This window comes from Patella vulgata, chromosome 4 (assembly GCF_932274485.2).
Source record: "Patella vulgata chromosome 4, xgPatVulg1.2, whole genome shotgun sequence".
Lineage (NCBI taxonomy): Eukaryota > Metazoa > Mollusca > Gastropoda > Patellidae > Patella > Patella vulgata.
In genome coordinates, this window is record NC_065882.2 from 52,277,521 (window position 1) to 52,301,554 (window position 24,034).

Genomic DNA, 24,034 nt, shown 5'->3' on the forward strand with positions numbered 1-24,034 from the left:
CTGTTAAGAATTGCGGCCTGTAGGTGAAAGACAAGACATACAAACATTGGGCGTGGCTCTGTCCCAGGGGGTCGGGCATGCACCAAAATTAATAGAGGTCAGCCTTAGGGCATAAGGAGTAAGTATAAAAAAAAGTTTTCAAGAGGATCGATTAAGAATTGCGCTCTCTAAGTGACATACTGACATACAAAAAGAACATGGACGTGGCTCTGCCCCTGGGAGTTAGGCATTCACCACAAACAAAAGGGGTGTTCCTTAGGATAGAAGGAATACGTATGCAAAGTTTCAAGGTGATGCGGTCTGTAGATGACAAACAAATAAATACAAAAAATGGGCTCGGCTATGTCACTGGGGGTCGGACATGCACCAAAAACAATACGGATCATCCTTAGGGTATAAGGAATTCAAATGAAATTTTTTCAAGACGATCGATTAAGAATTGTGGCCTGTAGGCGACACGCAAACACACAAAAAGAAAATAGGCGTGGCTCTGCCCATGGGGGTTGGGCATGCACCCCAAACAATAGAGGTGTTCCTTATGGTACAAAGAATAAGTATGTAAAGTTTCAAGATTATACGTTAAGAAATGCGACCTGTAAACGACAAACAAACAAATGGGCGTAGCTCTGCCCCTGGGAGTCGGGCATGCACCAAAAACAATAGGGATCATCCTTAGGGTATAAGGAATAATTATGATCACTTAAGAATTGTGGCCTGTAGGCGACACACATACACACACACACCCATACTCACACGCACACACAACACACACACCAACCCAACACACCCACACACACGCGCACACACACACACACACAGAGGGGAGACGGCAATATACGTCCACATTATGACGTACTTCCCCCTGCATAATTGCTTAATCGTCAGCATGATGCCACGGGTGCCTCCCACCCTCCCATAAAAAAACCCAAACAAAATAAACATTAAAATGATTTATGAACTAAATCGAAGATACAAAGGAAGACCTATTATATACTATTCAAAAAAAGTAGGGGATATTTGATTTTGGGGGCATAATACTAAAATATGCAAATGACTACGAAAAAAGTCACTATAGAACCTAACAGAAGAAACATTTCCAGTTACATGTGACGCCCAAAACGCACCAATAGCTACCGCATGGAATGCAGGTGATGCTTGGGATCATCATGTGGGTCAAACCCAAGATTTGCACGACTCTGACTTTGAATGTTACAGTCATTGTGGCATTGAATTCCAGGGTGGAAACATCAGTTTAATTGTTTTAGTGACCAGAAAACAAATTTTGATATGCGTCGGCTTACCCAAAATGAAAGGTTACGTGCCCTTGGCATGCTACAGATCGGCACAACACAGGCGGTTGTGGCGCGGACGATGAATGTTTCTCAGTCTGTCATAAGCAGGCTATGGTCCAGATACCGTGATACACAATCTGTACAGGACAGACCACGCTCAGGTCGACCAAGGGCGACAACTCAAGCCCAGGATCGATTTATCCGTACCTTGGCCTTGAGAAATCGTGTCATCACAACAAATCAGATCAGCGCTCGTCTTCAAACAGACACTGGTGTGAGAGTGAGTGGCCAGACGATTCGGAATCGACTGCATAGGGGTCACCTTCGCGCCCGACGTCCTCGCGTGATCCCTTGTTTGAGAGATCATCACATTCAGGCAAGACGTCGTTGGTGTAGGGATCGTCAACACTGGGATAATCGACGCTGGAGCAATGTGATGTTTTCAGATGAGTCAAGGTTCACTGTTGATTTTTTGGACAGACGTAGGAGGGTGTGGCGTCGTCGAAACGAGCGCTTCCAAGACGTTAACGTCATCAGACATGATCGATTTGGGGGTGGTTCTGTTATGGTGTGGGGAGGCATCACTGTTGCTGGGAGAACGGCTTTACATGTTGTTGCAGGGCGTGTTACAGGCCAGTACTACCGGGACAACATCTTGGCAGTCCATGTTGTGCCGTTCGCACGACGTCATGGCCGCCGTTTCATCTTCCAGGATGACAACGCAAGATGTCACAGGGCCAGGATCGTTACAGGTTACCTCCAACAACAGAACATCACCACATTACCTTGGCCAGCACTGAGTCCCGACCTCTCCCCCATCGAGCATGTCTGGGACATGCTTGGACAGAGGTTACGTCAACGTCAACAACGTCCTGCCAATGTCCAAAAACTTGCTGCTGCGTTGCAACAGGAATGGGACAATCTGGACCAAAATGACCTTAGACGTCTCATTAGGAGTATGCCACGTCGGATCAATGCTTGTTTGGCAAACAGAGGAGGATTTACCCGTTACTGACTTGGTTGTGATGCTGTGGTAACTTTGCTGTTTGACCCCGGGTATCATTTTACCCTTATAATGGTCAGTCTGTGCCTTACTTAGTCTAACGATCATTTGGAATAAATCGATGAATGTGAACTTCATTTCATTTTGTCATTTGTTTCTTCGTCAGTTTCATTAGGTGACTTTAATAACACTTAAAAATCAAATATCCCCTACTTTTTTTGAATAGTATACTATGTATTACCTGAAAAGTTTCTTTGGCTTGCTTTGCTATTTGTATAGCAAGGTCGTAAATCTTTTTTACTTTAAAAAATTCTGCTTGAAAACTCAAAGCGTGTCCTGTGTGGTCTTTTGTAGTGGCAACTCTTTGGACTAAAACATAAAAAGTAAAAATGGTACACAACTGAAACGGACGATATGGCAAAACATCAATGATACAAGGCTTTCTTGTTCAAATAACAAGTACATGTAATAAGTAAGTTTCATATTGTAATTAGGAAGACTGAATAAAGCATAGGTAACCGGACAGCGAAACATACTCCACCAATCGTTCAAGTAGTTGTGACCTTAAAGGAGCTAAATCTCTATTCTTTGGCAACTAGAAATGGACACAAATGGTACGCAACGCATATAGTAATGTAATATGAATGTATATAAACTGATTTACATTCGATCGTTTCTGTTTTTACTGTAATTTCTAATCAGTTACGGAAGGAAATATTTCAGAATAACATATTAAGTTAATGCTACTTTAGAATGGAGAATGACTTTTTCGAAATAACATTGCCTAATTTTGAGCGAAAAGTTTGAAATATTTTTGGAAACAATGATACTTTAGAATATTTATTTAGAGGTTGGATATAGGTTAACACATTGAAATAGATAACCAATCATTGATCCATTTTCCTATAGTATCTCCAACAGCCTAACCAGAAATATTGAATGAGCAAATTATCAAGATTTGCGTTGGAAACTTACTTATTCCGGCGATATTCATAACGTGTGTAGGAAATGCCTGAAAAGATATCAAATTGCAAACACAAATAAATGGCAAAATCATTTTAAGATTAAACTCATGATTACATGGAGCGTAATGCGTAGGTTCCACTGGGGATATGAAAATAACCAATCGTTTCCCGAGGCTTCAAGATGGTTCCATATGGCTTGCGACGCCTCCCGAGGCTAAGCGATTTCCGTTTAGTACATGCAGTGGGACATAGATGATCGCCGATTCAAAAAGAGATGTACTTTATGCTAAATCCAACCAATCCGTGCCCTAGGAAGAATGCACTTTTCAACCGTCGCCAAAATATGGGCGAATTTTCGGGGGTGCAAACCCGAGATCGGGAATGTGTCGATGAAAGATCATCGAATGGTCACCGAACATTCACCGATGATTCAAATATCCTGGAAGGTCTCCTGATAATTCAGCGAGACATCGTCGATGCTTCGGGGATGCCTTGGGGAAAAATATTTCGCGGAAAAACCGGAGAAGCATCCACGGAACTTCTCCGTTTATTTGGAAAGCTCTGGGATGCCTCCCAGTCTGTTTCCCTGACAAAACGTCGGGAACACATAATGAAAAATTTCAACGCAAACACTGAAACTTTTCACAGTTCTCCCGAGGCCTCCCGATGGTTCCACATGTTTTGCAATGCTGTTGATGCTTCCCCGGGTACCTGTTCCCGAATCCACCCGAGGAATAGGAATGTATTCATGTTCGATCATTCCTGCACAAGAATGTCTGGACAAAAAAAAAACAATTGTAATACGGAGATTCGCGTATGTTTTTCGATAAAATTATCCAAACTGTTATACAGTGGACAATGGGAATATGTACTGCGGATCAATTTCGAAATGGCCTTCACGTATAGAATTTGAAATATGTAGAATGTAGTGGAGACTGACTACAATTCCAGTGCTGCTATTTTGTAGTCCAATTTATACAATAGTAAAATTAATATAGGTATTTTGAACTGCTGACATATGCAGATTGCACCGTGAACATTGAAATGATATTGGGAACGTTTTTCTTCCACAATTTTGTGAAATGAAATGAAATGAAATGGGGTTTAACGTCCTACTGTTCTGCTCCTAAATTAAATGGGGTTTAACGTCCTACTGTTCTGCTCCTAACCTGGGCTAATGAAGACGGCCATAATTTTGTAGTCGGTTCAATTTATACAATAGTCGGACAAACATACACACACAACGGAAATCACCAAAATTTGTCGAGGAATACCGATTGCTTAGTAAGCGTTTCTGAAAGAAGTTTAACTCATTTTCCATTTTTAGAATGTAAATTTCACACCCTTCCATTTTCAATAATAAATCAAACCTAATTCCATTTTATCTTACGATGAATTACGTCGTCAGAATTATTTTTAATATTTACCTTGCTATCTACAGCTTTATATTGCAGTATAAGAAGATCTGACAATAGTCGACTTTTTGTTGGCATACCATGGTTCATTTCAAGAATCAATTCGTAAAGTCTTTCGGTAATAAAAAAACATCCATTATTATTACCATTCTGGAAAGCTAGTTCTGCTATTCCTGTCAATTCCTTTATATACTTTGGATTTTCCTGTAATTAATTTGAACACCCAAATTGTAGGTAACAATTTTTTAATGAAAGTTTTATCGCCTAATTAACTGTCCATCTTTCCACAAAACGTATACATACTACCACGAGATCTACGTTCAGCCATCTACTTACAAAAATTGTATAGAAAAATTAGAAGAAAAAAAAAACAATCTTCTTAAATTGTTCTAACAACCAACAATCTGAATAATATCCAGGCTCGTTAATAATAGATATTTGGGGCTTTAGTATTTGATAAATGTGCAGTTAATGTCACGTCCGATGGTTATTCATAATCATAGTCATAAGGTAATACAAGCTACTGCTACTCCATTTTATTGAATGTACACACATTTATCAACAGATACATTTTTCAAAACCTCTCAAAATCGAAATGAATCCTTTTGCCCTTTTACCAACCATTTAATCTGTCACGGCAGATTTTAATGAGCTAAATATCGACAGGGTTCGTCCTCTTATGAAGGCAAAGTTTGAAACAGCACCCGTTTAAAGCTGTTGATAGTATCATGTTAATAAGATTTCGGGGAAAGGGGGCGGGGGTAACTCGACCGACACGTTATGTTAAGAACGCTAAATATCGATAGGAATCGTCCTCTTTCAGAAAAGGGGGTTTAACTCTGGCAAGGGGGTCACGAAAAACCAGACCACGTTCACAATGTTCACAAGGTTAACTCCGGAAAAGAAGGTTGATTGATATGTACATCCTCTCAGGACTCCAATGCCTCGCACCACATTTGCAAAAAAGCCGTTAAAAATTATATCCTATATCCCGTTAAAAAAGTTTTCGACAGGGGTGTGTAACTATGGAACGGCAGGTCGCGGAAAGCTAAAACCAAATAGGGGTTGTCCACTCATGATCACAGAGCTCCATACCAAAATACATATTGTATATGCTAACAATTGTAGCCTCTATCCTTTCACAAGATAATTGTTGACGGGTGGACCGGCGAACAGGGTTACGACATTATACTCATACACTGAAGTGTATGACCTACCTTCAATTTTTTAAAAAACAGGGGCATTTTTTTCCAGCACGTATCAAAAAGACTGTTTAAATCAGCCGGTATCCCAATAACTGGTGATAAAACATCAGATGCCATCAATCTTCCCACATTCTCAATCGCTGCAATAACTAGAAACCGAAAATTAATCCATTAAAAATATGTAAAAGATAGGTTGCCATGCAACGAAACATACGCCCACAGCAGCTATATCGTCCGGGCAGTCAACAAGAGTTGTCGCATATTTTTACTTTTTTTCGGTAATGAAACATTTATAATACATTAAAATCTGATTAAGAGTAACAAATCATTAAGTAATTATCAGAAAACCATTAGAACTTGTTTGGTTTTTATAAAGTTCTGCTCCATGCTAAAGTTTAGTATACGAAACTTTTAACATCTTGGATTTAGCTGTTCAAGTTATAAAAAATCATTGAAAATCTCAAGACCTTAAACTCTGTGTATCAATCTGAAGTCAATCGGATGATAACTTTAGCCTTTACAAGATTTTTTGAAGTGATCAAGGGCCATAACTCTGGCAGTAATTATCAAAAATCGCTGTAAATGAATAGACTTCTTCGTCTCATGACCGTAAACACTGTGTATAAATTTAAAGTCAATCGGATATTAACTTTAACCTCTAGAGCGTCCACAAGATTTTTCAAAGTGATCAATGACCATAACTCTAGCTGTAATTATCGGAAATTGCTGAAAATCAACAGGCTTCTTTGTCTCATGACCTTAAGCACTGTGTATAAATTTAAAGTCAATCGGATATTAACTTTGACCTCTAGAGCGTCCACAATATTTTTTGAAGTGATCAAGGGCCATAACTCTGGCAGTAATTATCGAAAACCTTTGAAAATCATTAGGCTTTTTTGTCTCATGACCTTAAACACTGTGTATAAATTTAAAGTCAATCGGATATTAATTTTGACCTTTAGAGCGTCCACAAGATTTTTTGAAGTGATCAAGGGCCATAACTCCGGCAGTAATTATCGAAAATCGCTGAAAATCAATAGGCTTCTTCGTCTCATGACCTTAAACACTGTGTATAAATTTAAAGTCAATCGGATATTAACTTTAGCCTCTAGAGCGTCCACAGGCAATTGTGGACGCCTGACGGACGGACGGACCGGGGCGACAACAATATACGACCACATTTCAATGTGGGCGTATAAAAACACAATTTGAAATAGTATCTGATATGGTTGATTTTATACCAGTCATGTTATAGTGGAAAGTAAACGACTGTCACCATCACTGCTGTTACATTGAAGCTTTACTAACACTACAATGCAAGACTCCATTTCCTCCGAGAAACAGACCATATTAGTCCCAGAAGAAAATGGAGAATTTGAAGCAATATTTTTTCACAATTATTTCTTTATTGCATTTTGACGTTTTTTTGTAAATGCCAAATATACTTTAAATGATGATTACCAAAAAAGCAAATGTTTATTATAAATTTTATCAAACGAGAATTTTCAGGATGATCAAAGAAAATAACTGTGAAACTATTGAAAATCGTTTAAAATCAGTGGCATTCTTCAAATTACAAATAAAATACTGTGTATATATATGTCGACTGATAAGTTTAGAGCGTCCGATGGACGGACAGAAGTAACTACAAAACAACGACCAGATTTCAATAAGGGTGTATAAAACGAACTTAAATACGTTATCCTTGGTGGACACATTTTATCCTCATCAAAAAATGTATGAAATAGTAATAACTTACCGTGAAATATATACCGCAAAATTCCAAGGTAACCTACTAAAGTTTCTGGCACTCTCTGTAATCAAACGATTATAGACACTAATTCTGCATGTAATTTTCGGATATCGTTGAAAATCACAAGGACTATGGACATAGAAATGAGTATTGAAAATCAAACGAATTTCATCCTCGTACTACCGATTGGACTATAGGGCCTGCCATTAATTCATGCTTCATGGTTTCTGTAATATCATAAATTACTCCTGTACTGTCTACTATTTAGTATATGTCTGTCGTTATAATTTATCACCGTATGACCGGTGGTCTGTGATTATTAAGTTTAATGGGTTAAAGCCGTAACAGACCTTAAAATCAGTAAACAGCAATGAATGAGGGAAATAGGGTATAATAGGGCTAATGACGATGACCTACTCCAAGAGGAAAATTGTGCCCGGACAGCAATTGAATTCCATCTGTCATTCGGGGAGGGGGGGGATTTTCAATTTCTTTGCTTAACCCCTGTTTAAAATATGGAGAATGTAGTACAGAAGAATTTTAAATAAATGAAATGTTGTTCCGACCCTATTAACCCCCTGTACATGCCCTCTGAAAAAAATTTACCTCTTCCCCACCCCCTAATTTACACCTATTTTCAGATTTATTTCAATTTTGAGCTTGAATAACATCAAATAGTGGCTTATCCTACGACTTGCTATAGGTTTTCGAAGGTGCTGAGTCCAAATACGGCCTCAAAAATAATCTACGAAATTTCAATATGGTGGAAATCCAATATGGGGCCAAAATAGATTGATATCTGATATAGATGACCAAAAATAACAAAATAATTTGCATTAATTCTAGCAGAATTGCTTCAGGAACACTGGATCTTTTGTAATGTATATACAATAAGAACTAACCACATCAAGAATAAAATACTAAAACTCTATTCAGATTTCACAAATTTGATACAAACTAGAAAAGAACGTCGAAACGAGAAATACAATGAAAGAGTTGAAGAATTCAACCAAGCAGCAAACAATATCTTCGATATTTTCTGTGAGGATCAAGCTACGATGAAACGATAAGAAAATGCTTATCAAGTAAAAATGACAGGAGAGGAATGGGACTTTTTGAATGATCAGCGAACTGAACGATTGATGTATTGTGAACATTTTGATGACAGAAAGTTGAATAAAACTATGCAGCGGAGAAGAATGGATCTGGCAGCAATAGAAAGAATGAGTGAGAGAGCAGAACAAGATAAAGCGAGATCTGAGCAAACAGTTGGTTTCAGTGACCTTTCTGATTATGAGGATAATCAAACTGAAATAGGAGATGAGTTTCAGCCAAGCGAATCTTCTTAAGACCAACAATCAACTTTGCATATGAAAAAGCCTAAACTAAGAAAAAAGTTATATGAACTTATTCCAAAACGTGACGATTTACCACAACCATATCGGCATATACGCGACAGCATTCGGAAAGTTCGCCCAGACGTTTATGAAACCATTGATAAATTGAAAAGTTGTTTTTATGAGTCAAAATCAGGCTGAAGGAGCAGTGGTGACTGTTGGTAATAAGATGTTCGGTCAGATGCTTCATAGATCTCGACTTTTTGAAAGTTTTATACTGTGTAGGAGCCCTAGTGGGACTACATCTTGTAGAACTGTTTCTCTCGCTAACGACATCCAGTAAAACGACATACACAAAGCTGACACCTGCCTTTAAACAACTATATTTATGATGATTTGATAAGTACAGATCCTTCTGAACTCATGAACATGAACTCACCAGCATTTAACTTTAGATCGCAAGAAAGGTTCAATGAAACCATGTACGCGAAGCTTTGCAAGCAACGATGAATGACATGAGCGACAAAGTGCTGAAAGTACTATCCATGATATTACCGAAGCTGGCACAAGGATTAAAACATCAGTAAGGGGAACTTTTCGGATTTGGCGACTATCAAAATGAGGAATCTGAATATGCACTTGAAAATATGGACACCGAAAAGCTAGAGAAGGCCTCTATTCACAATCTGACAGCAGAGTGCAATGTAGGTTTTATCAACTATGAACTGCAGAGAAGAGGTGCCAAATAACTAGCATGCACAGCTTCAACCCAAGTAAAATCTATGTCTGTTGTTTTGATAGATACCCAGCCGTCAGGTTCATAAAGTAAATACACTAAAATGGTACAACGTAGAGGCAAAATCCCAGAAATTATAGAAGCTTGGAGTAAAAAAACAGGAAGCATAAATGAAGCAGGGATTAAAAAACAAAAAGATCGCGAATGTGGCTGTAGATAAGAGACGTAATAGAGATCTGGATGCATTGAAAGCCATGGGGGACCATTCACTTCATGTGTACAAGTGAATATGACCATCAATGAAACTGTAAAAAATAATCGCCTTTTTCTAGAAGTACGCTATGCAAGGGATACAGCGCTATCTGTCCCAAAAATCAGTGATCTTCAGTTTGAAAAAAGACTATAAAAACTTACCTACGAACATCTATGCAACGAATCTGAAAATATACCTGGGTACATTGTAATGTAACTGCAAAAACTACGGTAACACTCAAAGATTTTAACCAAGCACTGATCTCAATGGACACTTAAATCTATTTAATAGGTCCTGTCGTTTATGATGTTATATGAGTTATACAGATGAAAGTATTGTAGGATGATACAATAATTTAAGAGTTAGCGTTCATTTCGTTGCTTATAGTCAGTCATTGAATCCATCTGAAGTGTATCGTTATATTTGAGGTCCGCATAATGAATGGATCTAACGCATTTCTGACTATATATTCTTACTCAGCACCCTTGGAAACATTTAAAACGATAATTACAACCATATTATTGTGTTACTATTGTCCTCTATATAAAAAATCGATCGATTTTGGCCGCCATACTGGATTTCCGCCATATTGGATTTTCGTAGATTATTTCCGAGGCCATGGAAAACCTAAACTAATGTTGCATAAGCCACTATTTTATGTTATTCAAGCTCAAAATTAAAAATAACCCTGCAAATAGGGTTTAATTTGGGGGGTAAATTTTCAGAGGGCATGTACGGGGGGTAATTAGCTAGTGGAACAAAATTTCAATTTTTTTTTTGAGCAGGGGTTTACTCAAAATTGTGATTATCACCCCCCACCCCTACTGTCAAGGTGTACACGGGGTCTCCGTATTTTCGTACACCTGAACGACTAAATAATGTTCCTCCCCAAGCCCTCTGACCACTGACAAGAAGAAGCCCATGTTTTACATTTATTTAGAAAGAGTTCTGGTGAGTTTATCGACACAATATGAAGTACAGTCAATATGAAGTACAGTCAATCTGCAGATTAGCCAATCTGGCAGCAGTAAGTGTCAAAGGTCAATTCCGATAACCTCGTGGTATTCACTTTAGGTTACAACAAATTCTAACCTCGCTAGTACTCCTGAATTTAGATTGGCACCTTATAAGTAGCCTAAAGCACATGGAAAACAAGCAATAGGTTTCTTACCTTAAACACCCCCCCGAGACGCTCAATCAAAGTGCTTGTAACGACCATGGTCCAAAAAGTCATTAAATGTGGATTAGCTTCGGTGGCCCTTTTTGATGATATAAATCTTCTAAGATCCACATGGAAATTGTTCCCTGTCGATTCGTTGAACATTTCTTGAACAAGGCTTGCCTCCGCATCTCGTATAAAAGGTTCCAAATGAGGATCGAACTTTATAAATTATAAATAACAAGAGATAGCCACACAAAGTGATGATATACACACAGACAGCAACAATGTCTCGTCAGTAGCTTATCCGAAATAGAAACTCAGGGGATGCTCGATTGTCAGACCGGAAAGTTGGTTGGTTGAGATATTTCCTCGTGCAGTCGGCGCATGCGTTCTAGTCTCCAATCCTATTTTCACTCGATTGTCACTATTTTTGGGTTTGACAGAATTTAATTCCGGAACGTTTAATCGAACATCCCCTTGGATATTGACCAATGGAGGATAACTCCAAAACTAAAAGTGGCAGAATTCTGAATATCAATATGGTTCATAATCTCACTGTTTGTATTCAAAATTGAAAAGAATCCGTTAACAAGGTTTTCAGAAATGGGGGGGGATAATTCTTGAAAGGAAAAACGTAGAAATTTGAATATCAACAGGGTTCGTCCCCTAATGACCACATTGCTTCACACCGATTTTGGAATATTGAAAAGACTTTATAGCCTTTATTGCAAAGGGCGGTGTAACGGAATCCTCTTACAACCCCAAATGCTTCACAATGTTTTAGACAAAAGAGCAGAAACTCTGCTACGGAATGTCGCGGAACGCTGAATATTATAATTCCTATGGGTCCTACTCGCCTGACAACATACCATACATAAAATCTGAAATAAATGCGTTAAAACTATGGCATCTATTGCGTTCACAAGGTTTCCGGAAAAGGAGGCTTATCTATGGCACGACTTGTCGCAGAACGTTGAATATCGAAATACGTCGTACTCGCATAACCACAATGCTTCACACCAAATTTGAAAAGAATCCGCCACAAATTGTGGCCTCTATCGCGTTCACAAGCTAATTGTTGTAGGACGGACAGGGTGACAACATAAATATGGACGTTTAGGATGGGTTTAAACTCTCGTGAAAACAACTGTGCCACCTTTGCAAAATTGCTTTCTCTTTAACCAAGTCATTTTGCATTATAATGTCAGATAAATTCAAACCGATGATTTACTTTTGTGCACAATGTCAGAATATTACTCAGTGAATAAAATCTAGAAAGGTTTGTGTGAATTTTCTCTTAGAAACCTCTATCCCGATGCCATGGAGGTATTTGAAATTCTGGGACATTTTCTTGATATCTGAATATAAGCAATGCGGACGTTTCATGACATCTTTCCGATTCCCTGTTGCAGGTTTATTTCCATTTTTCGCGTAGAAAATGGGATTTTAAAAAGGTACCAGTCAATCTGATATTTTCGAACTCTCTCTCTGCAGAAGGTATTGTCACAATTATCAGTCAAACACGACTTATTATTATGAACAAGGTGTGACATTTATATCCAACTTCCAGGCTAATTCAATGAAATATACAAACCACCGTATCTTCAAAGTCAATATCACCCCCAAAACATTCTTCAGCCCATTTTTCTACGAGATGGTTGAACTCATCGTGAGACTGAAATATTGAAAATGGGTTCGTTTGACTTAAAATTTGTCATTCATGTAGACTGAAAAATGGGCATTTAAACTATACACTAATTAAAAAAAAGGTTTACATTATATATAGGACATTTTGAACAGAACTGGAAAAGAAAACTAGTGCTTCAAGTAGATAATTGTCGATCAACCGGAAGTTACGCGTGGCATGGCAGATTCTGTCTTTTTTGCAATTCAAAATGCTAACTTTAAATCAAGATATAATCATGGTAGATTTTACTTGAATAATTACCAATTTAGTGTGAGTGGTACCAATTTCGCCATGATCAGTTATAATTTTGGTTTCTTGAATTTTAACAGATTTTTCTTTACTATCGACTATTGTCGTACTATATTGGTTTGGAGCTTCTTTCCTTTTATCTGTCACTGGAATGGATTTTTCTTTATCTTTATTTTGAGTTGTTTCCACTTTATCCTTACGGACATATTTCTCTTTAATTTTCTGCTTCTCTTCCAGTCGTTTTATTATATTAGTCATGGTTTGTTTGTCGGCAGTTTCCTGAAAGAAATCGGTACATATAAACTACATATACTCAACCATGATTGGAATACAAATATATAGGCATGTTTTTTTCCTATCAATTATAATACAGTTTGATAATTTCAAATTAGATCACAAAATGTTCTAGATCATAACTTTATTTTAAAAAAGAAGTTTCAATCTGTGCACCAAAGACAGATCAATGGATTTTATTCGATATCAAGGCGAACGCCAGTTCGGAGGTGCGAACACCAAGAACATGCACGTGACAAACATAGCATGCGTGACAGTATCGGTTAGTTATTCCAATGTGATCGTTAATTTTTCTTAATTAATTGACATCACCATGTGATGCACGCGTGTAATGTATTTTTGAATGGTTGCTTTTGATGGCCTTACAAGACGTACGGGTCATCGTCAAGGCTCTCTCTGCCATGCTTAAATTCCGCAGCTTACTTCTTTACTGTGGAAAAGGACGAGGCATCATCCCCTAAAGTGGAGACCAATAGGTGTTGGGGTTAACTCTTTCAGTTGCAGGTACTATAGTCAGTTTTGTCCATTTCTGGTGATTTCAATGGGTAGGTTCACAAGATGGTCTGGTATGTAAACAATAATAACACTACAGTTGCAGTTCTTATATCCATGAGTCATTCAATGATTGCACTTGCTGGTGGCAAAGGTTTATTTCAACCCAACTTTTTACTGATCTATCCTTTTCAAACTTAGAACTTTTCAGCCAGCCCTCGTAACATGACATGGTTTTTCAGTTACTTGGGTATAACGTATTAAATTATGCCGAAATGCATCAACACGTGGTTACCAAAGTGAGCTGACATTTTATTATAACTTTAAATTCCCCCCACCCCCCTGCCCGATAGGGCTTCTTGGGGCGCCGATGTACCTACACTTGACGGTCAACGGCGAACGGCACCGTGGACTCGTTTCAGAGAAGTGTCTAGCGTGCTCTCCCCACAGAAATTTTTGAAGCTGAATTTGCGAAATTTGCGTATTATGATATTATGATATGAACATTATAAAGATTTGAAGAAAGGAAGGGCGCCCAACCAATCTCACCCGGTATTCTGCATTATGTGCTGTCCGACAATCATATATTGTCATTTTTAGGCGCTCACCAACCATGTCATTATGGGTTACTCTCCGGGATAAGGTACCCCACAGATCACACCCTATCAATCAAGTTGTCGTGTTAATCAGGTGATTCATTATGAGACGCCTCGCCATATGGGGGTGAGGGGACACCGCATATATATATAACGACATGATTGGCGAGGCGCCCATAAAACCAAGTGACATTGATTGGATGTCCCGTCAATCTCGTCGAAGGCGCCCAGCCAATGTCACTCGGCTTTATGGGCACCCAACCAGTGTGGGCACGTTGGTCGTTGACTTCGTAATGCGTCCAACGGAAAGGGCGCCTTCTGCGTCCATTGGGGACTTATCCGTTCACGTATCCGTTCCGTGTTTCGTTTAAAACTTACGTCAAATGTTTCCCTTGCAGACTTTGCTCTTTCAATGGCCAGACTGTAAATTTGTTTTTCTTCGTACGCTTCTGATTGTAGTTGGAATGCCTGAGCACATATTGGTCTATTTTTATCCAGTAAAGGCAGAACTTAAATATACAGACATTAATATTATCATTAAGCGGGTCATGTACGCGTCAATTATTGGTTATTTGCTGATTTAAAAACTTTACCATTGTAAACATTCGTTATATAAATAACTTACCCAGTTCTAATAAAGTGCTCACTTACGTGGTTTTAACTGAGATAAAACAAATTCAGGATTTTTCTGAAAAAGAGGATTAAATTTATCAAGATTTTGAATACAAAAATCATGTATTGTACCCCTTTGAACATGTGACGAAACCCATATTTGATTTTATAGAATATTGAGATTTCACATTAACATGAATTTGAATTAATTGGCATCCCTTCGGGAATTTAAAAAAAATGGTGTGCCAATCCTAGAAGATGAAGGGACGACAAGATTCTTAAGAACCTATCAACAGGAAAATGTACTTGTTGTTACCTTAATCTCTACTGCTTTTAATCGTAAAATAACTAGGTTTACAAATTGAGTCCGATGATATAACATATCTCCAAAGACAAGATGTCCCAACTTCAAAACTTCGGTCGCAATAAAAAAGCTGGCAGCATTATACCTATTGCGTAGATCCTCTTTAACTAGTTCCAAAAATTCATTTAATATCTAAAATAAAATAATAAATTTACCGAAGACGATATGACATGATGTTCTAAACATTATCTATATAAATGTCAGCAATGGTATGTCTTTTATTTCAGACACCACCGAAGAACACGTCAGACAACTAATATGTTAACCGCTTCAAAGTCGTCCGTGCTGTTTAAATACTTTATCATATATAAAATCGGTAACACTTTCTGGGCGTTGCTCACAGTCTTTATAGGTTGCCACGGAAGTAAATGGAGATGGGGGCAAGATTTTGTAGAACCTTCAAACAAAAGGCCGCAAGTAAAACGGGTCATGGGGCCATGGAAATCGTTGTGACAACCAAACTGTCCCAGGAACGCAACCCCTCGACATTTCTTTCAATTTGAAATTGTTTACAATTCCATTCCTAGCTATCATTCAAGAGAGCGAAATGAAATCAAATGGGGTATAATGCCATAATTGTCTTTACTTGCGAGCTAATGAAGACGGGAATTGTTTATAATAAAGACGAACATTTTGCTCGGGCAGCGGCATTTCCACGTACCCTTCGTCGAATTCCAAATGCATTCAAGGTGAAGTGTACATGGATAGTTCGTATCGTCCGACAGCACCTCGTTTTTTTTAGTCCCTAAGGAACGACATGGCAACACTTTACTTGTTAGTCCCGCTTGGGAACCAGGCTTTAATTGCCGGAATTGGAACCCAATGGTCGATTTGAAAAGAACTGAGCTTCAAAACTTTATTTAGGTCAATTTGGGACCGGCTTGCCATAATATTCATTTTTATCTTCACGTGCTCAATGTCAAATTACTTCGGCAAATTTTGGTATGAACAGAACGGATAGAAAAAACTATCTTTGTTAGTTCAACGAACACCACATTTGTTCATTTGATCCAGGAAGACTTTAACAGCTCTACCAAAACGGGTTTATTTTGTTATAATATCATCATCTACTGTTGCACGTCAATAAGATCTAAATCCGTTTATATTTACCGTATCGTCTAAATCTGTTGGTTTCAGTTTTGAAATCAGGGTTTTTAGTGATACATCACGAACTTGAGCATATCTTGCTGGTACGTTAAATGAAGGATACCAATTATCATTGAACCGACAAGTGATATCAACAACTGAAATAGCTGAAATAATTACAATTAGCTGAAATAATATCTATTTAATAAAAAAAACACAATTTAAATACAGTATAACGAAAATGTTCAAATACGTCAAGTAGGTCAATGAGTGTAAGTGTCAAAAGAAATAGCAGAAGGTCTAGGTCTTTACAGTGTTTACAAGGATTTGACATGGACAATAACCCTTTCAACAAATCTTTAACACTGACTTTGGATTTAGGGCTCTTTCTTATATCCGAGAAAAACAGTTCACTGCTGTTAAAAGTGGAATAATTCAAAAAGTATTGTATTTATATTACAATATGGACGTTTGGCAACTTCACTCCAAATTGCAGGTCAATCGAGTTTTAAAAAAGCAAGTCAAATCTTGTTTTGCCGGTCTGAAGTCATTCACATCACCGCAGTTTACATAAGCAAATGGTAAAATGTCCCCCGTTGGGTTCGTAGGCGACACGTGCAGGCCTTTACCACCCAATCAAATTCCTTATTTCGTCTGATCTTATTGAAAGCACATTTTGTTCGAATTTTATCTATCAGTTCATTTGCCGTAAATATTACTATTAGAAAGCTAATTCATATGTCTTACCATGGAAAATGTAACGAAGGATACCCAACATGAACTGGACATTTTCTGGAATCGTCTGAAAATAATTTATTATATAAACACCTTTTATTTTTAACATTTCACTTAATGTTGTCTTGAGTTGCATCATGCATAATTATACATAAAGGGAAGAAGAGTGTAAATAAGAAATGAAATTAAGCAGCATAGACAATTTAGTATCTTGTCAATTTCAGAAGAAAAAAACAAACGACTTTTCACTTTAAATCAATTCAGTAATTAATAATTTACCTCTATATGGAAATTACACAGCCTGTCTCTTAACAGATATACTATATCGCCATCTAACACAATAGAGTTGAGCAAAAACTCATGTAATTTGCTATTAAACAGACGACCGTTCTCTGAGTTAAATGTTCCGGCTCTAAGTTGATCTTCAGCCTGTAGGAGAACATGTTCGATATTGTCCATTAGACCGAGTCCTACGGAACTTCGGGGTGCTTTTGGATTAATTTGAACTGCGTTCTCGTTCCCTTGAACTATATTCGTACTATATTGGTTTCGGGCAGTTTTCTCTTCATCTTTCACTGGAATAGATATCACTTTATCTTTCACTGGGGTGGCTTCTTTGGTATCGTTCGCTTGGATGGACTTCACATGTTCCATTTTAGTTTTAGATGTTTCGGCTTTATTGACAGATTTCACTTTATTTTCAAGGGCAGATGTCTCTTTATGTTTCTGCTTTTCTTCCAGTCGTTTTATTATGTCTGTCATTTTTTGCTTGTCCCTAGCACCCTGAAACATATATCAACATTATAAAATTGATAACCCTGCCCACTACCTACATACCATACTGAAATGAATGTACAGTGATACTGTCTTCCATATTCATAACTATCACCCAATCAGTATCAGAATTATTGTCCTCCAAACATGGACGGACCAAAAGCTGACATTGCTTACCCTCGGTTCTTGTGGAGGGTTCATGTGTGAGTAGAATCACCTGAGCAATAAAACTGATAACGACCCTGCTTAACCTAAATCATTGTATGTGTGAAATGAAATTCAAAGACAAGATTCATAACTCTCGCTAAACACATAAATTAAGCAAGCTATTTACCCCATGCGTACTCTAATCGTAAAATGTACATGGTCGAAGACAGCAAAGATATTCGCCTAATGATTATCTACACCAACACACGAACGCCAAGAAACAAGACCAACGTTCTATCATATGGTCAACCCCTAATTCGCCAGGAGTTGATTTGGACAAGAAACAAGCGGTTGCCATTCAAGATACGTCCATATTTTGCAATAGATGGACAGAGAATAGGGGTCATTCTCTGGTTGCTTCAATCACATCATATTAGAAATAAATCTGTTGAAATCTGTAGCCTCTATCGCGTTAACAAGGTTTTCGGAAAGAGGATAACTTCGGAATGTCACGGATGACTGACTGTCGACAGGGTTCGTCCTCTAATGCTACACACCAAATTTGAAATAAATACGTTAAAACCCGTTGCCTCTATCGCGTCCAGGTAACTACAGAACCGAATATTGTGGAATGCTGGATATCGAAACCAATGCTTCACACAAAATCTGAAAAAAGATTGCTTAGCAATTACTGTGGCCTATATTGGGTATAACTCTGGAACGTCAGAGGTCATACGAGCGGGCTTTTGACCCTATGACGTCAAACATTGATTAATCAACCAGTGTTGACGTTTCTAGTGGTTTACCCACAGTTCCGTGCATCGCACACCAAGAACTCGTAACAGACCGTTTCATTGGCTTATCCCTCACATTAACCAGAACGCGGCTTATATAACAACTCCAGATCCTAGTGTTGTGAAGTCAAGTAAAACGAAATTTTGAACTATAAAAAACGAAACGAAATAGGATATGTGTTTTAATCAGATTGGACGGCACAATATGTTAACACGACAATGTAAGGGTATAAAAATATAACGTCATCTTTAAAAATTACGAAACAATATGAGAGCAAAGATATCTCGGAGAACAAATTTGAAGAAACAAATTATATTATAATTATCTAAGTTACAACAGCCATCTCATCTCGTATCGACCATGCTAAATCATAGAATTCACAGGATTTAAAAATACGACTTAAATGCAAAAATGTGACGAAATGACCCAAATGCACTGTCTGAAAATTTGTTTAAGCGTGCGTGTTTGTATGTCAGGGGAAAGTAGGGTATGTCTAACTACTAGCCAGGTAATTTATTGTTCAATTTTCTGTGTTGCCCCACAATTGCGACAATCACTTACAACTCTAATAGACATGTTTGAACATTTGGCTATCTCCAGAATCGTGTGGGTTTGGGGGACTTATCGCCAGCTGCATATGGATACTGAAGGTGGTGTTTATTTGATAAAAGGTACCTTTGAGCCTAAAATATAGGTTTCAAAGAGAGAAAGAGAGAGAGAGAGAGAGAGAGAGAGAGAGAGAGAGGTTTAACGTCCACTCGACACAAACTAGGTCATTTCTGGACTATCATATGGTTTAATTTTATTTCAATAATTCGCTTGCGCGTAGGGGTCTTTAGCAGTGGGGGGAAACCGGAGGACTCGGAGAAAACCCACGAGGTTGGAAAGGCGACCCTTCTCCTTGTCACGTCATCCGGGGATTCGAAACCACGCCTGTTGACTCAATGACAGGCCTTATGATACTGCTAACCATTCGGCCGAGAGAGAGAGAGAGAGACAGAGAGAGACGCACACAGAGAGAGAGAGAGAGAGAGAGAGAGAGAGAGAGAGAGAGAGAGAGTCCATTAAATGTCTAATTATGAATTGGAATTTGACGCTTTCAATACAATGTTCTTAAAAGCTCAATACCACTCTTGTTGTAACTGAATAATATGTCCCACGCCTGTTGACTCAATGACAGGCCTTATGATACTGCTAACCATTCGGCCGAGAGAGAGAGAGAGAGACAGAGAGAGACGCACACAGAGAGAGAGAGAGAGAGAGAGAGAGAGAGAGAGAGAGAGTCCATTAAATGTCTAATTATGAATTGGAATTTGACGCTTTCAATACAATGTTCTTAAAAGCTCAATACCACTCTTGTTGTAACTGAATAATATGTCCCAATCTTTATTCTGGTCAACAAATTGTACTATACTATTCAAAAAAAGTAGGGGATATTTGATTTTGGGGGCATAATACTAAAATATGCAAATGACTACGAAAAAAGTCACTATAGAACCTAACAGAAGAAACATTTCCAGTTACATGTGACGCCCAAACGCACCAATAGCTACCGCATGGAATGCAGGTGATGCTTGGGATCATCATGGGGGTCCAACCCAAGATTTGCACGACTCTGACTTTGAATGTTACAGTCATTGTGGCATTGAATTCCAGGGTGGAAACATCAGTTTAATTGTTTTAGTGACCAGAAAACAAATTTTGATATGCGTCGGCTTACCCAAAATGAAAGGTTACGTGCCCTTGGCATGCTACAGATCGGCACAACACAGGCGGTTGTGGCGCGGACGATGAATGTTTCTCAGTCTGTCATAAGCAGGCTATGGTCCAGATACCGTGATACACAATCTGTACAGGACAGACCACGCTCAGGTCGACCAAGGGCGACAACTCAAGCCCAGGATCGATTTATCCGTACCTTGGCCTTGAGAAATCGTGTCATCACAGCAAATCAGATCAGCGCTCGTCTTCAGACACTGGTGTGAGAGTGAGTGGCCAGACGATCCCTTGTTTGAGAGATCATCACATTCAGGCAAGACGTCGTTGGTGTAGGGATCGTCAACACTGGGATAATCGACGCTGGAGCAATGTGATGTTTTCAGATGAGTCAAGGTTCACTGTTGATTTTTTGGACAGACGTAGGAGGGTGTGGCGTCGTCGAAACGAGCGCTTCCAAGACGTTAACGTCATCAGACATGATCGATTTGGGGGTGGTTCTGTTATGGTGTGGGGAGGCATCACTGTTGCTGGAAGAACGGCTTTACATGTTGTTGCAGGGCGTGTTACAGGCCAGTACTACCGGGACAACATCTTGGCAGTCCATGTTGTGCCGTTCGCACGACGTCATGGCCGCCGTTTCATCTTCCAGGATGACAACGCAAGATGTCACAGGGCCAGGATCGTTACAGGTTACCTCCAACAACAGAACATCACCACATTACCTTGGCCAGCACTGAGTCCCGACCTCTCCCCCATCGAGCATGTCTGGGACATGCTTGGACAGAGGTTACGTCAACGTCAACAACGTCCTGCCAATGTCCAAGAACTTGCTGCTGCGTTGCAACAGGAATGGGACAATCTGGAGCAAAATGACCTTAGACGTCTCATTAGGAGTATGCCACGTCGGATCAATGCTTGTTTGGCAAACAGAGGAGGATTTACCCGTTACTGACTTGGTTGTGATGCTGTGGTAACTTTGCTGTTTGACCCCGGGTATCATTTTACCCTTATAATGGTCAGTCTGTGCCTTACTTAGTCTAACGATCATTTGGAATAAATCGATGAATGTGAACTTCATTTCATTTTGTCATTTGTTTCTTCGTCAGTTTCATTAGGTGACTTTAATAACACTTAAAAATCAAATATCCCCTACTTTTTTTGAATAGTATATTTTACAATATTCTAATTAATTGACAATCCAAATTTCATTTTAACACACCTAATTTAAAAAATTGGAAAAATTAAACTAAATGATTTGAAAAGCCTGAGGTAAAGCTTTTCAAATGCGACTTGGATTTAAAAATATTTTTGAACCCTTTGGACAAGTAAAATAGGATTTAATGGATAATTTACACAACAGGTAGGACACTAACCCATCTAGTACTTACATGTAGAATAAGGCTGTTTTTTTATTTTCTGGAGCTTTCAAGCCAGCAAGAGTGATATTGTCCCTTTAAAATAGATTTAGTTATACCCGTATAATGGTGTGTTTCGTTTAAAACTTACGTCAAATTTTTCTCTTGCAGACTTCGCTCGTTCAATAGCCAGACTGTAAATTTGTTTTTCTTCGTACGCTTCTGATTGTAGTTGGAATGCCTGAGCACATATTGGTCTATTTTTATCCAGTAAAGGCATAACTTAAAAATACAACCCCAAAAAATTATTAAGAGGGTTATGTACACGTCAATTATTTGTTGATTTAAAATTAAAAACCTTACCATTGTAAACATTCGTTATATAAATAACTTACCCAAATCTAATAAAGTGCTCACTTACGTGGTTTTAATTGAGATAAAACAAATTCAGGGTTTTTCTGAAAAAGAGGTATTAAGACTTAAAAGAAAGCGTGTCGAAAAAAATTTATTATTCACTCGAAAGTATTGTGACAAAATCCAATGAATCATGTTTGATTTTAAAGAATATTGAAAATTTACATTAACTTGAATTTGAAATTTTTGGCATCTTGTCAAGACTTTCTTGTATACATATTTAGAAACATCTATATGTAAATTATTGAGAGCTTATCAAGGTAATCAACTATAAAGTTTATATAAAGTTTAAAAAATCTAAATGTTGACACCCATACCTTAATATCTATTGATTTACTTTGTAAAACAATCAGATTTAAAAATGTAGTCCGATGATTTATCATCTGCCCAAAAACAAGTTGTCCCAACTTCAACACCTCGGATGTAATGAAAAAGCTGGCAGCATTATACCCATTTTCAAAATCCTCCTTTGCGAGCTCCACAAATTCATTTATTATCTACAATAAAATACAAGATTTATATAACAGGACTTTCTAAGGAAATGCAAGTTGACTTAGTAAATCAATATAATACAATCAATGTTCACCCCCTTATTTCATTTATACTCACTCAGCAGCAGCTAAGTCGCCCGCATTGGGGGTGGGTGGGGTGATTATGGATGTTATCATCAACAATCACTGAAAATCTACCCTCGATTAACTCGGTATGTCAGTATCGAATATCGTTGAAAATGAATAGTCATTCATTTAAATAACATACAAAAGCAACATAAACCACAAAATGAAAGATTAAGGCCACAAAAAAATATTCTGGGTCTCAGATACCACCGCGTCACGTCTTTATATTTAAAAAAAAAATAAATAAAAACAAAATCAATAATTTCCGCTCGTTCAACTCTATTGAACGTTTCTTGATAGCTGGAAATGGAGACTAGACTCGGCTATCAAGTACATAACCATGGGAAACACTATTGACAATCATCAACAGCACTGGATAATCGAATGTAGAGATGGCGAACTGTCAATCTGTCATCTTTTACGATCAAAATCCCTGAATAAATATTAAATTTATAATAATTTTGTGTGTTTCTTAGTAATGAAAAAAAAAACGAGCTAAATTTTGACAAAATACCCCCCCCCCCAAAAAAAAAACCCCAAAAAACCCAAACAAACAAAAGGATTGTCTGAATAAATATTAAATTTATAATAATTTTGTGTGTTTTTTAAAAATGAAAAACGAGCTAAATTTTGACAAAATAAAAGCAGAATATTGAGAACCAAAATATTTTTTTTTGTGTAGCCTAATAAATTGCAACCTATAAAGCGCCACAAAGATTTCATAATGACCTACGTAGGTGATTATCAATAAATGTGAAAATCAATAAGTATCCTCATTTGAATTCTTTCGGTCGTTATTGTGCGGGCAAAAGAATGGGAAAGACATTTCGACAATGGGCAGATAGATAGGGGTGAGTGCAGTATGCTACAACATTGAAATGTGGGCTTGTAAACAGTCAAATGCAAACAATATATTTAAAATTTCAATTTAAAAATATCAGATTTTATATTACTCCCCAATAAACAACCCCCGACAA

General features: G+C 37.9%; 1 protein-coding gene across 1 annotated transcript in view; it reads right to left on the reverse strand.

Moving 5' to 3' along the window:
• LOC126818771 (uncharacterized) overlaps positions 1-24,034 on the reverse strand; it is a 68,560-nt gene that overhangs the window by 32,098 nt on the left and 12,428 nt on the right. The window contains exons 5-21 of the mRNA XM_056100663.1: positions 22,758-22,937; positions 22,448-22,484; positions 22,178-22,308; positions 17,516-18,019; positions 17,249-17,303; positions 16,526-16,668; positions 15,368-15,547; positions 15,091-15,127; positions 14,818-14,948; positions 13,070-13,336; positions 12,716-12,796; positions 11,131-11,340; positions 7,640-7,694; positions 5,893-6,029; positions 4,688-4,879; positions 3,271-3,307; positions 2,537-2,664 (exon numbers count right to left, since the gene is read on the reverse strand). Of these exons, the coding sequence (XP_055956638.1) occupies positions 2,537-2,664; positions 3,271-3,307; positions 4,688-4,879; positions 5,893-6,029; positions 7,640-7,694; positions 11,131-11,340; positions 12,716-12,796; positions 13,070-13,336; positions 14,818-14,948; positions 15,091-15,127; positions 15,368-15,547; positions 16,526-16,668; positions 17,249-17,303; positions 17,516-18,019; positions 22,178-22,308; positions 22,448-22,484; positions 22,758-22,937 (2,505 nt within the window). The remainder of the gene's footprint in view (positions 1-2,536; positions 2,665-3,270; positions 3,308-4,687; positions 4,880-5,892; positions 6,030-7,639; positions 7,695-11,130; positions 11,341-12,715; positions 12,797-13,069; positions 13,337-14,817; positions 14,949-15,090; positions 15,128-15,367; positions 15,548-16,525; positions 16,669-17,248; positions 17,304-17,515; positions 18,020-22,177; positions 22,309-22,447; positions 22,485-22,757; positions 22,938-24,034) is intronic.